At 40.3% G+C, this 14,492-nt stretch overlaps 1 protein-coding gene across 10 annotated transcripts in view; it reads right to left on the reverse strand.

Annotated features, from left to right (window-relative positions):
* The window catches only part of NIN (ninein), a 140,608-nt gene that overhangs the window by 75,531 nt on the left and 50,585 nt on the right, over nucleotides 1-14,492 (reverse strand). For all 10 annotated transcript variants that reach the window (XM_081948854.1, XM_081948858.1, XM_081948855.1 and 7 more), the window contains exon 4: nucleotides 4,770-4,939. In XM_081948854.1, the coding sequence (XP_081804980.1) occupies nucleotides 4,770-4,939 (170 nt within the window). The remainder of the gene's footprint in view (nucleotides 1-4,769; nucleotides 4,940-14,492) is intronic.

A 14,492-nucleotide genomic window follows, 5' to 3' on the forward strand; every position in this document is an offset into this window, starting at 1 on the left:
ACCAATCTCCCACTCAACGTCTTAAATCAAGTAAAAAATGTACCACATTCAGCAAGATTAACAGTTTAACAGTTGCATTTGCCCAACATGCTACACCAAATTATCTTTAAGCAAGATTAGTTTTTGGGGTGGTTTTGCATGGTGTGCATACTCAGCTCATTTGGTTAGCATATGAGCCTGCAGAAAATATTGTACCAACTCATACAATAGATCAGTCCAACAACCAATTAAACATGTTGTGCAAATTCATTCAAACAGTCTAATTGCTATGCCAAATCTTATAATTAGAGATTGTATATTTTAGGTTGCTGGCTCCTACAGCAAACAAGCAAAGGCATGGTATTGTGCACTGAATCGTCTTGTGAGCTTTCCTGGTGACTTCTGTCTGACCACTGCAGTGCTAGGACAGCTAGACCTTGTGGTAATTCTAAAAGACCATGATTATGTTTCAGCAGGTGACAGCTGAGATAGAGAGAAAGAAAGAAAGAAAGAGAGAGAGAGTGAAGGAGAAAGATCGAGAGATCTGCAAATATTTAGGAAAAAAAATCCTAATGATAAGAACAGTTTGACAATGGACCCAATTATCCAGGAAGATGATGAGTGTGTTGAAGTGGAAACTAGGCACACATCTGTTAAGGATGCTTTAATTTGGATCCCTGCACTGAGCAAGGGTTTCTCAATGCCCTAATGGCCCTTTCCAACTCCACAATGGATGGATGGATGGATGGGGTTGTAAAAAGACCATTCCATCATTTATTTCCTTTTCTTACTCTTCTATTTGTTAGATTTATTATTAGCTTGATGTATAGCCTATTTTCTTCCAGCAACTCAAATCATATAGTGCATTCTGTCCTCCAGTTTTCCCCCCAGAATAATCCTTTCAGGTAGGTTGGCTGAGAAAGAGTGTCTAGTCCTAAATCATAGAGAAACCTTCCATTACTATGAGGAGACCATGGATCTCCTCAAACCTAGTTCAGCATCTTCACTGGGACATCAGACTTACTTATGATTGAACTGTAGCAACTTAGTACTTGGCTGAAAAATATTTATGGAATATTCTTTTGGCTCAACTTTGTCTTTCCTAAAGTTGCAAGAGGACTCTGGCCTTTGTCCAAAGATAATCTTTCCCATAGCTATCAAAGAGATCACTAACTGTCCATGGTCCATGTGCAGTTCCAGCAGTTCACTCTTGGCAGCTAATAAAGTTCTCTCTGAATGCACTAAGAATTCTCTTAGTTTGCTTCGGTGCCCTCTGGATGTTCTTTGCAAAGTAAGACTGGAAATGCATTCCATTTTGAGGCAAAGGATAAACACAAACAAGGCAAGAAGAAATTCACCATAAGTTTAAAAGTCACTAGTCATTGTCCTGGGCCATAGCTCCATTCATACTTGCCACCATTTTGTGAATGCTCATCCTCCTTGAATTTTGGAAGTGCTTAGGAGCAGAACAAGACTTAAGATGGCAATTCCGGTATTAGTGACTGACCAGGACCAGGTTAGATTTTTTTTCTAACTGTTGATTGCCTGTTGGAGCATTTACCAGTTTACCTTTTTTCTCATCAGCAGAAGGGGACAGTAGAGGATGAGATAGTTCAATAGTGTCATTGATGCAATGAATATGAATTTGAGCAAACTTTGGGAGACAGTGAGGAGGCTGACATGCTATGGTTCAAGGAATTGTGAAGAGGCAGACATGACTTAGTGAATGAACACATTTCCCTTATCAATTCTACCCAGTTTGCACAAGCAAAGGGGGTCACATTACAGCCATAATTCACTTATGATTCTTCTGTCTATGATGGCAAAGAGATAGTAGAAGAGAAAGCCATCACAGGGAATATTCCGTGGTGTTCTATGACTGAATATACTCCAAAATGAATCTCGGGTACCATTATGAAGTCTCAGGTAGTATGACTGCATCACCTTTATCAGAAGAATTATGTATATGTGCTTGTACACACACATGGGTTAAAATATATGTGAGAATGTCTATCTACTTAGAGAGTGAGAGAGCTGCTAGGATCAGTAGTGTAACTTCCAATTCAAACAGATACTTCCTTGATCTCTTTTCATTAATGGGCATCACATTCCCGTTGCACATGAGCCTCAAGCAGGAATGGAAGTACAGCCCAAGGGATCAATTCTCCCCATACCACTTAGAGTGGACAACATCCTTGGGCAATCTGCATTTGCGCTGAAGGCTTGGTTTTTCCCTCCAGCAATTCTTCCACTGTCCCTGACAAATGCTGGGTCATCAGGAAAAGTTTATAAATACCTGACCTAGGGCATTAAAAACAACAGGCCAGAGACGAGCTAAGACCTTCCTCATCTGCTCCAACCTTTAAACTATTTGCTTTAGAATCTTGGCAATCTTTCAGTAAGATCTTACTATTTGCTAAGGTGGATGATGCTCTGGCATTTTAACACTAGAAAGAAAGTTGGACAGCAATTAGACTCCATTTGTAATGTATTTTCTACATGAGCAATTCTAATTTTAAACTTTTCACACTAAATACGTTTGCATTTCAGGCATTTGGTCTATTTCTACCCACTCGACCTGTAAAAAGAAGCAGCTGCAAGAGGAGAGAACTCCACTAGAAAATGGTAATTCTGCAGGTCACATAGATATTTGTGAAGAGCCACTGCTCTTGTCTCTTGCTTCAGAGCACCTATCAAAACCTGAAAAATGTTAAGCAACACTTGAAATATAGAACTACAAAAAAACTGAACAATTTCTGCCAACAGATGTTAACCAAAGACAGAAATCCAGAACACAGAGTGATGGGATGGGATGGAATTGACTCATCAAATTTAGGATGGAAGCAATATGATGAGCATACTGTGGATTGGGAAGAAAAAAATCTCAGAAAATAGTTGGCTTGTTAATTTTCAAAGAGCCTACTGGTAAACAAATAATTTGTAACAACATCAAAGAGAAATGAAATAGGCTTCTTGAAGACCAGAGATGAAGCAAATGTTTCTGGATTCTTCCTGCAGGAGTTTCTTCATTAAAGAAAGTCATTCATTGGGGCAACAGAAGTTTGGGGAGTCAAGTGGGACCAAAAATGTGGTAAGGGAAGCAGTAATTAACTTAACTTAATTGCTTAACCAGGTTAAGACCTAGTGACAGCTTGCTTAACTTTAAATATGGTTCATTGAAAACTGTGTGAATATGTGTGTTTGTAGGGTTCTTTGCTCAAAACTCCACAGAAGAAGTTTAGGGATTTTAAATTTTGGGGTATTTTAATTGGTTTTAATTATTAGCTAATTTTATGATCATTGTACAGACTTTTTGTTTAATCTGTTTTCTGGGGTTTTGTATTTCTGTTGTTTATAGTGCATTTTATTTTTGTCTGTACACCGCCCCGAGTCCCTTCGGGGAGAGGGGGCGGTTTATAAATCTAATAAATGAATGAAATGAAAATGAATGAATGAATGAAGGGAGGAGAGGGAAATAATTCAACACTTAAGCTAGAACAATGAATAGAAACAAATCAAATGAAATTTAGCAGGGAGAAATGTAAATTTATGCATCTAGGCATGCTTAGAAAAATGAAAGAAACTTCTATAGGATGGGGAAAATGTGGCTCAAGAGTAGCACACATGAGAAGGATGTGAGTGTACTAACAGATCACAAGCTCAACATGTCCCAACAATATAATGCAACTGCAAAAAAGGTCAAGAATATGTTGAAGAGCATCAAGAGAAGCATAGGATCTAGACATAAGTAGTAATTATCCTACCCAATTCTGCTTAATCAAGCCTTACTTGGAGCAGTGCATTCAGTTCTGCACACTCTATTTTAAAAATGCAGATAAACTTGAGCAAGTCCATAGAAAGCTACCACAATGATGAAAGGACTGGAAACTAAGTCCTATGAGGAATCTAGGTATGTTAAAAGATCTAGCTATATTTATTTTGAGATGAGAAGATTGAAAGGAATATACCACCAGTCTTCATCTATCCAAGGGAGTATTATATTATTTTGAATAAATTTATTTGCTACAGAGGGCAAGAGTAGAACTAATGGGATGAAATTTCTAGGATGTAGATGCAGATTAGATTCAAGGACAAACGTCTTGATACTAAGAACATTCAATCATGGAATAGGTTATTGTAGGAAATGTTTTATTTCCTTCACTAGAGCTTTTAAACAGGCTAGATAGCCATTTATCAGCAATAACGTAGTGAGTCCTGCAGTATGCAGGAAGCTGTACTTGAGGAACTCTTAGGTCACCTGCAAGTCTATGGCTATGTATCAAAGCAACCCTTCCACATTTGCAAAGTCCTAACACAATATTATTTTCTCAAGAGTATAACTGTGCCTCTCTTATGAAGTGGATCAGGATTCATGCAGATCTATGTCACTATCGCCTGTGGGTTTTAAGATGCAACGTAATTATGTTGTTTTAGTTCAACTTAAGTTTCTCTACATTTGCATTTTCTACTTCATTCTTAATTCCTTTTTTAAAAAAGTTTTTTTTTCAATGTGCTTTTCCAAGCCAGAAACTATAATAAGCTGCAGTATGAAGTGATGAACTTTAGGAACCAAAACTTTCGTCCCATTGTCCACAGCATTCTTTCTCAACTTCAGAAACTTTGAATTTATGCATGGTGGCTAGTGAATTCTGGGAGCTGAAGTATCTTAAAATGTCATAATTCTTGGAAGAAAGATTAAAACGCTTTGCACACATGCACACAGAAGGATTTTCAATCTCAGATCCAGACTCCCTTCTCCTCATCCACTTGGCTTGCTTTTAAATCCTTACCTCATCACAGTCATTGTTGGAGAGGCGGGAGGAGAGGGCATCCTTGTTCAAAGGTTCAATCACTGTCACCTCTGCAAATTCTTCCACGGATTGCTGGAACTCTGGTAAGGATCGCCTCCCATAGCGCTTTCCATCCTTGATGTATTTGGGCTGGGCTTCAGGTGAAGAATCTAGAGATGAGATGGCATCCATGATGTTAAAAACAGAATAGACTTGTCTGTAGCCTGTCTGCAACAGCAAATAGTGTTTCTCAATCTTGCCCCCTTGAAGATGTGTGGACTTCAACTCCCAGAATTCTGAGAGTTGAAGTTCATACATCTTCAAGAGGTCAAGGTTGAGAAACACTGGGTTAGATTTGTTCCAACCTAGGCTTCCCAAGAGCATGAAGCAAACTCCTTGTCCCGACAAAAACCCCTTTTATTAATTTACTGTGAATTCTACTCATTCACTTCCAGCAATGTCTTTCAAGGGAGGATTTACAGTCGCAGACCTTATCTAGCTTGGAGAGATATCTGCCAGGCCGATATCTGCAAAACTTGGCAAGGAGTGTCAGAGAGTCACGAGCCAATTAAGTAAACTAATTGTCTCCTGCAAATTCCACTCTCCTTTCACTCCTCTTTTATTTCCTCTGGGAGGGGCGATTCATCGTTCACCTGTGGCCTTAATCCCAAATCGACCCCTGTTCCCTTCGTCTGGCAACTGCGCATGCGCACACTGGGAACAGGCTCCAGCTGTTCATCTGCCTCACTGATGTCTGACTCTGAAGGCAGCTGATAACCGGCATATGGCTCTGGCCCCCTCTCTGCCTTTGACATAGAGCCCTCATCAGAGCCACCCCCAAACTCCAGGACTGGCCCATGTTCCTCCCCAACCTCCTCACTGTTCGAATATGCTGCCAGCTCTGTGGGCTGCTGGCGTCCACAACAAAATTGCCAGAAACTGCTTTGAATTGCCAATCAACTTGACGGCCCTATACAATTTATTTATTGAATATAAATAGATGAATGCATGTCTTTTGTTCACTTGGCAGCTTACAATTGGGTTGAACTGCAACACCTCTCATCCATAGTCAGAATAGCCATTGGGAAAATACCACACTAGAGAAAGTTATTCCAAGGTAGCAATTTGGGTCCTATTTTCACAAGGGTGTTCACAAGATTTAGCTTTCTACTGCATGGTTGTAGTACCCCAGGGGTGTCCAAACTTGGCAACTTTAAGACTTGTGGACTTCAACTCCCAGAATTCCCCAGCCAGCATGATTTTTTTTGGCACACACCCTGCGGATATTATTGTTTTATAGTGGAATGCCCTCCTACAGAATTACAAGTGGGGCAGAGCCTTGGCATGGTAAAAGTAAGTCGAATCTCTTCAAATGAAGAAGGATGCTTTCTCCCGCTACTGTGCCATATATTTTTTTTATTTGAGGGAACATATCATACAGAAGAGCACTGAAAAAGAATATTGCTTTTGCTGCTGTAGTAAATCTCGCACAAAATTTAACTTCTGGAAAATCGCAATCCCAGACACATCTAAAGAGTGCTTCATCACCTACACTATCAAATAAGCAGGAAAAATGCTAATGCAAAGATTTATTCTCTTTTGGCCCTTCTTTTTTATGCATTCTTGCAACTAACTCATGAACTGTCACTTCTTCACAACAGCTGCATTGTAGAGGACTTTCTGAGGGAATCTTCCTTCCTCACAGCTTTACTCCATTGGATGTCTCCTTCTGTCATCTGCCAGTCAAAATGTATCACCTCCTCTCTCTTCAAAAGGGTCAGATGGTGAGTGTAGGGGAAACTCATTGATTCTAGGCATTTAAGCCTCTCATAATGAGAGATACCAGGAAATCATTTCATAATACACCGATTTACAGTGTGAAATATATATTCTGTAAAGATACTATTTTAGTGCTTATAGCTCATTCTGTGTTGCAAAAGGACCTGTCGATATTACAGAATAGCTGCTCTGAAATTCAAAATTGAAAAAAAAAGGATCTTGGGGGAAAAAGACATGGAAGAAAGAGAAAGAAGTAAAATAAACAAGAGTAAATGTAGAGCAATTTCAGGAAGATAATTTTTGCCTGGTTTGAAAAAAGTCAGTAGGTAAATCCCTCAACAAAAAAAGAGAGAGGTGGAAGCTACTTGGAAAAGAATGAACACAATCAGGCTAAAGAGTGTCATAGAATTGAACTATGAATTAGTACTATGTGAATACTGATATATGAGTGACTGGTATGAAAGAAATACACTGAAATAGCTTGGTGGTACACAATGGCTGAACGAATGAAGATCAAATCATCAAACAGGTATATGAAAGAAAAGTAATTGATCGAGGAAGGACAATTGAAAAATTCAAAACTGAAAATTGTTGACGAGATTCTGAAAAAGAAAAATGAGAAGTTGAAAGAACAAAGTGATGTATGAATATGGGGAAAGCAAGCATGATTGGCAAGAATACTTAGGAATAGTATGGTAAATTATATAACGAATGCCATTGCTGTAAAATAGGTATAGTTGTATTTCCTTTCCTTTTTTGTTATTTCATACATTTAATTTCTTTGGCTTACTATTGTTTACCCCTTTTCTGTATTTCACATATCATTGCTGATTCTGAAGGAAGGATTATATATCTCAAGCAAAAGACAGAGGTACATGATGTTACATTACATTACGCTACACTACATTATATATTATAATAATAGACTAGATCTATGTACATATACATCTGAGTGAGATAAAAGGCAGTATTATACTCTCTTTGTCCATGTAGCAACCACATCTTTCATCAGTGCTGCTGATGGGACAGCATGTATATGTACTGTATGTGTATGCAACTCCCACTCCCTTTATTGATAACTCAAAGCAAAAGACCCCTAATACTCCTTCCTCCTCCTCCCCTAAACAACAACATTGTGAGGGGAGCTGGGCTGAGGGAGATTGACTGGCCTAAAGTCACCCAGTTGGCTTTTGTGCCTAAGGTATGACTTGTTCTGACTGAGGCTTCCCAAGAGCATGAAGCAAACTCCTTGTCCCGACAAAAACCCCTTTTATTAATTTACTGTGAATTCTGCTCATTCACTTCCAGCAAAGTCTTTCAAGGGAGGATTTGCAGTCACAGACCTTATCTGGCTTGGAGAGCTGACAGGCCAATATCTGCAAAACTTTTGCAAACTCCACTCCCCTTTCGCTCCTCTTTTATTTTCTCTCGGAGGGGCCATTCATTGTCCATCTGTGGCCTTACTCCCAAGTCAATCCCTGTTCTTTAGCTGTTCCCTTGTCCGGCAACTCTGCACATGTACTCACTGGGAATAGGCTCCAGCTGTTTGCCTGCCTTAATGATGTCTGACTCTGAAGGCAGCTGATAACTGCCAGACGGCTTTGGCACCATCTCTGCCTCCGACACAGAGCCCTCATCAGAGCCTTCCCCAGACTCCAGGACTGGCTCATGTTCCTCCCCAACCTCCTCACTGTCTGAACTTGCTGCCACTGTCTGAACCTGGCTGCTGGCGGGCCACAACATGACTAGAACTCACTACCTCAAGGTTACTAGGCTGGTGCCTTAACCACTAGACAAAACCAACTCTCGCTTCTTGCAAGTAGCATCCTATGATACATCATTACTACTTTCATGAATCTGCTGCCTGAGGCAAGTCCCCCCTCTTTATCAAATGGTGGGACTCATTCTAACCAACAGTTTCATCTCACATCAGACATTAAGATCTTATCCAGGAAGCCTGGAAAGCTTCTGTCTTTTTGGCATTAAGCAAATACATTTTTATTTACTCAATCCTTTAATCTCCCATCTGCTCTAAACCTTTTAGTCTTATTTTTAGCATTTAATTGAGATTTGCATAAATTCTAAATGGCACTGACAGCTCCGACCCATAAAAAAGATGGAGATAGTAAAGTTTTATTAAACATGACAACGCAAAGGGAAAACTGACGATGGTGTTAAAATGGCTGCAGTCTCAATTCCAGCGGTTGTATAAAATATCAAAATGAGCTACTTCACCAAAAAGAATGTATTTTAAAGTACACTGAATACACACCCATATTTACACGTATATCGGTGATTTTATGCCATGTACTGGGGTGTGCTGATGATTAAGATGTGATTCAAAATTAGATGACGTTTCATTTTTAGAGAATCCCGATGAAGGCTGTCGGGATTTAAAGCTAAGTAACAAGAAACATGTTCAAACACACGAAGGAACATATAAGGGGCTCACATTAAGACTCTTCATGTCATCTTGAATACCCTTTCTACATAGATTCTGCTCAAGACCTTGTTAGTGGAAATGTATTCTTTAGCTTAGCTATGCAATGAATTATAAAATACACAGGAACAGAAATCCTTTGATAACCCCCTTCTCATTTCCCCTGGATTTCTACCCCATCCATACATATTGCAAACCCTGGGGAATGCAAGCGGGCGCTTGTGTTTGAAGAAGGCAATTTTAACAAGGTTTCTTGTAGCTGGAAGCCTGGGCATAAAAGCCATAGGATGAAACACAGAGATAGGAAAAATCAGAAACGAGTTGAGCTGATTAAATAAGACCCAAAAGAACAAAAGCAAACCTTACCATTACCATTAAAGCTGGGCTGCTGGCAACTGCTTCCCTATCACCATCATCTCTAGCATGTTAGCAATGGCAGGTTCTCTCTGTGTCCCATTCCTTTTTCCCCACCTTGCTTTAGAGAGAAACTTATTAGGATGGTAGAAGGGATTCAATAGATATGTAAGGGCACTACAGAATTAGATCTGCTTCAAAGCTTTCTAGGTTTTATTCAGTGAATATACAGTACACAAAAACTTACAAATGATGCCAACATGCCCTTAATAATTATCACACATTATCTACATTTATGCGTCAAATTAAGTCAAGATTTTTTAAAGCTATGAGTTGTTCAAAAAGTCATCAAGATCTCGTTCGGAATTACAGCTAAGCCACTGAACCAAAATCAAGCCAATATTGTGGCTTCATACAAAGTTTGAAATCAGTCACAACATCACCCACATCAATAGACAGGTATCTTCCACATAATTTGTAAACTGCGCAAAGTCACCTGGGTGGCAAACCAATTTAATAAATAAAAATAATAATTATTTTTATAAATCAAATAAATAAAAATAATAATAGCTACCGGGCAGTGGGTCATGTGTGACTGGTTTCAGTCTTTAAATGATGCCACAATATTGGTTCGATGGAATAGGTGAGCCCCACTTATTATGGCTTAGCTGGCATTTAAACAGATTCTACATGGACCAGAGTCTCCTTGCTTCGAGTTGGGTGGCCATATAGATGTCATTAATAAATACACTGATGCAGAGGTTCTTCAAGAAACTCTGAATTAATGCCCAATATATGAAAGCCCAATGAAGAACACATCAGGGAGTAGACTGAAAAGACTTTTATTCTGCACAGAAAAAAGGACACAAGGAGATCTCTCCCCAAATTTTGTGTGTCTCTCACCTTTCTGCCCACAATTTTTATAATGGACAAGAAGCATTGAGTCACACTCCCGTGTTAGTATCCAATAAGGGGTTGTTTTTGCCCACTTAGCAATTCACAGTTACATTAATCAGCCATTTTATACAGGGCTTTGTCAAGCAATTCAAGCAAATCTTTCCCATACATTCATACATTCTATATGAAAATAATTTCTCAAAGCGCAATTTCCCTTTCCTATATCTAGGTTCCTTTTTCCTTCTGCGCCTATCTTGTCCCATAATATAGTTGGAGTTACGTGTCTGCAAGCAGGAACATAGACCATAGAATATCAGAGTTGGAAGGGACCTTGGAAATCTTCTAGTCCAACTCTCTTCTCAAGTAGGAGACCCTATACCAAAGGTGGTATTCAGCAGGTTCTGACCAGTTCTGGAGAACCAGTAGCGGAAATTTTGAGTAATTCGGAGAACTGGTAAATGCTACCTCTGACTGTCCCTGCCCCCATTTATTCTGTCTCCTGAGTCCCAGCTGATCGGGAGGAAATGGGGATTTTGCAGTAACCTTCCCCTGGAGTGAGGAGGGAATGGAGATTTTACAGTATCCTTCCCCTGCCACGCCCACCAATCCATGCCATGTCCACCAAGCCACACCCATAGAACCGGTAGTAATTTTTTTTTAATCCCACCACTGCCCTATACATTTCAGACAGTTGGCTGTCCAGTCTCCTCTTAAAAGCCTCCAGTAATGGATCACTCACAACTTCTGAAGGCAAGCTGTTCCACTAATTGTTCTCACGGTCAGGAAATTTCTCCTTAGTTCTAGGTTGCATCTCTTCTTGATTAGTTTCCATCTAATGTTTCTTGTCTTGCCTTCAAGTGCTTTGGAGAATAGATTGACTCCCTCTTCTTTGTGACAGTCCCTCAAATACTGGAATACTATCACTTCTCCCCTAGTCCTTCTTTTCACTAAAGGTAAAGGTTCCCGTCGCACATATGTACTAGTCGTTCCTGACTCTAAGGGGCAGTGCTCACCTCCGTTTCAAAGCCGAAGAGCCAGCACTGTCCGAAGACGTCTTCATGGTCATGTGGCCGGCATGACTAATATACAATGACTAGAAAAATAGGAATATTTCTAATACTGGCTTGGTTTTTTCAACCTTCTCTTTTCGAGGCCTTTTATGTATAATGAAAGTGTTTATTTTTAACCTTACATATAACTAGGATTACAATGATAAAATTAATTATTTGGAGTAAGTTCTTGGGTATCACAGAAGAGTACTAGATGTTTTGAAAAGGTAAGAGGGAATATTGAAAGAGTGAAAGGAAGGAGAGGATTATTTTTCTAGGCCTCTCTTTCCTCCTGACCAAGACTGAGAGGGAGGCTCAGGAAAGCCAACCACCCTCCCCTCCTTGTGGCTTTTGTTAAATATAGATTTTCTGTCTTAAAACTGAAACGAGGGACCCCAAAGATCATTCAATGGACAGGGGTAAAAAACCCTCCTTGATGTCAGAAGCCTTGGGCTCCTGCCAGCATTGCAGCTGGAATCTAGCTGAGATCAGAGGCAATTGTGGTGTGGGGCGAGGTGGGGGGGGCTCGTGGGCTCAAGTGCATGAAATCAGATCTCAGTTGGGGAATTTTTGTGGGCTTCCACCCAGCTGATTGACTACACCCCTCAATCAGTCATTGCTGGAGGCTATGCTTTGTTATGTATCAGCATTCGATGCCAAGGCTTTTCCATCAGGACAACCCCCACCCTCCGATATTAACTATCTCCACACACTCAGCTTGGGTGGGGGGGATGGAGGCCGAGCAGCTGTGGGGGGGGGGAAAGCTCTTGATTTCTGAGCTAGCCAGGGTCTGGCCATGAAATATTTATGCCCATCCCGCCGAGCGATGATGAGCTTCACATCGCTTTTATTTCTCTTTTATCTTTTAAAAAATCCCTCAGACAGCAGTGCCAGAGATTATAAAACAGTCATACGTTTAAAAGGTATTTTATTTATTCATAGCTTTGATTGGTTTGCTTGCCAGATTTTTCCCAGAGTGGCTTTTCGGGGATAATGCAGCTTTTCCAAATCTGGCACTCGGCCACGCGGTGGGCCCCAGGAGGACCAGCGTGGCTTTTTTCTACACTGGCTGGGAATCCTAGCAGCTGTATTGTCAACACACCTGGAAGAGAGGCAGGATGGGTAAGGCTGCCTAAAACCAACAGAGATTCTCCTGGAAGCTGCTGAAACGTTACTCTCCGTAGCAATTAACAGGACAAACGGAAGTAAGAAAATGCAGGCAATCCTGAACTTACGACCACTATTGAACCCAAAATTTATGTTGCTGAACAAGACAGTTGTTAAGTGAGGTTGGCCCCATTTTATGACCTTGCCACAGATGTTAAGTGAATCACTGCAATTGTTAAGTTAGTAACACGGTTGTTAAATGAATCTGGCTTCCCCTTTGACTTTGCTGATCAGAAGGTCACTAAAGGTGATTGCATGATCCCGGGACATTGCAACCATCATACATGCATACCTCACGTGATTATGATCACATGATCAAAACTCAGATGCTTAGCAACTGGCATGTATGTATGTCCCAGAGTCATGCAATCACCTTTTGCAACCTTCTGACAAGCAAAGACAATGGGGGAAGCTAGATGCTACAATAGTTGTAAATATGAAAAATTGTCATGTTACTTTTTTGTTGTAACTTCGGACAGTCACTAAATGAATGGTTCTAAAATGAGAACTACTTGTACGAAGCTGATCTTAGGCAGAACTAATTTTATAGGATCTGTCCATTGTATTCTGAGCCAGGCTGGAGATAGGCAAGGCAACCGTGTTCTTTTCACATTATTTTTGACTACAGTTCTGCTTCTCCCCTACCTTTTCATGTAGGGACCTCTGCAAGAATCAAATTCCAATCGATCAGCACTCAAATTTGGCAACGGTGGTTAACAGGTGTTAAACAAGGCATAGGCATATTTGGGTAATATTGAAAAACTAAGCAGAGTTGAATGTGCTCAGCATCTGGATGAAAAACCACGGCTTTAGGCTAAATTGGAAAGTTTAAAAACATAGCTGAAGATAACAGTGGAACAACAATTTTCTATGGTTACTAACAATATTAGATAGATTTATCCATGAAATCCCCTGGAGCTGACCTTGACTCAAAGGAGATTTTATGTTACTAAATAGATATGTAGCTCAGAACAAGCAGACATTGTTATTTCAGAAGAGCAGTTGTATGTGGTGACATATTACAATACAATACAATACAATACAATACAATAGTAGAGTTGGAAGGGACCTTGTTGGCCTTCTAGTCCAACCCCCTGCCTAGGCAGGAAACCCTATACCGTTTCAGACAAATGGCTATCCAACATCTTCTTAAAGACTTCCAGTGTTGGGGCATTCACAACTTCTGGAGGCAAGCTGTTCCACTGATTAATTGTTCTAACTGTCAGGAAGTCTCTCCTCAGTTCTAATTATTACCATGCCCATTCAGTGACAAAGGGATTAAAATACCTAATGCTAGCGATCTCCAGATCTTGCTGGGCAGCGTAGCTCATAATTGAACTATGGGGTCCTCGGTGCTCTCTGAGCTTGGTTGCTTCTTACAGATGTTTCATTACCAAGCTAGGTAACTTCATCAGTGCTAGTAGGGAATGGAATTGCCCAACACTGACAGGGCATGCTCAGAAAGATTGCTGAGAAGAAAGTTGACAAGAACATGATCAACTAATTGTTAGATCGGGTAAAGGAAAAGCACACTCAGACTTAGGCAGCAACAGCTCTTTATTAACAGAAGTCAACTATGTACAATCCAGAGAAGGTTCAGTCTGACAGCAGCCCTTTTATAGGGAGCTGCCAGACCCTTCGACCAATCAGATTGAATCTCTGTTCCCGCCGGAACGGAGGATGGTCATCACTGAATTGTTACTAGATAAGGGCCAACAGAATTCAAAGGGGGAGGGGCATGAACTTGGATCTCTTGTGGCAATGCAAGGACTCTAGATTGATGACACATTTAACTCCGCCCTTCAGCTCTGTCTGCCCTTCTCTTAAAATAATATAATCATGCTTTTCACACCTTGCATGCAGGAAACGTAGGGCGTTAGAAGGTTTCTGATTAATAGCACCGCATTTGCAGACTTCTAGTGCAATGTTATTTTTTGCATTTTTGCACACGTCATTCCTTTATGTGCGTATGCGCACATATGTGTATATGTTTATTTATATTCAGTTTTCTTTTCACCAACCATTTGGGTAAGTAGT

Source organism: Natrix helvetica, assembly GCF_964273705.1.
Source record: "Natrix helvetica genome assembly, chromosome: 1".
NCBI classification, from domain to species: Eukaryota; Metazoa; Chordata; class Lepidosauria; order Squamata; family Natricidae; genus Natrix; species Natrix helvetica.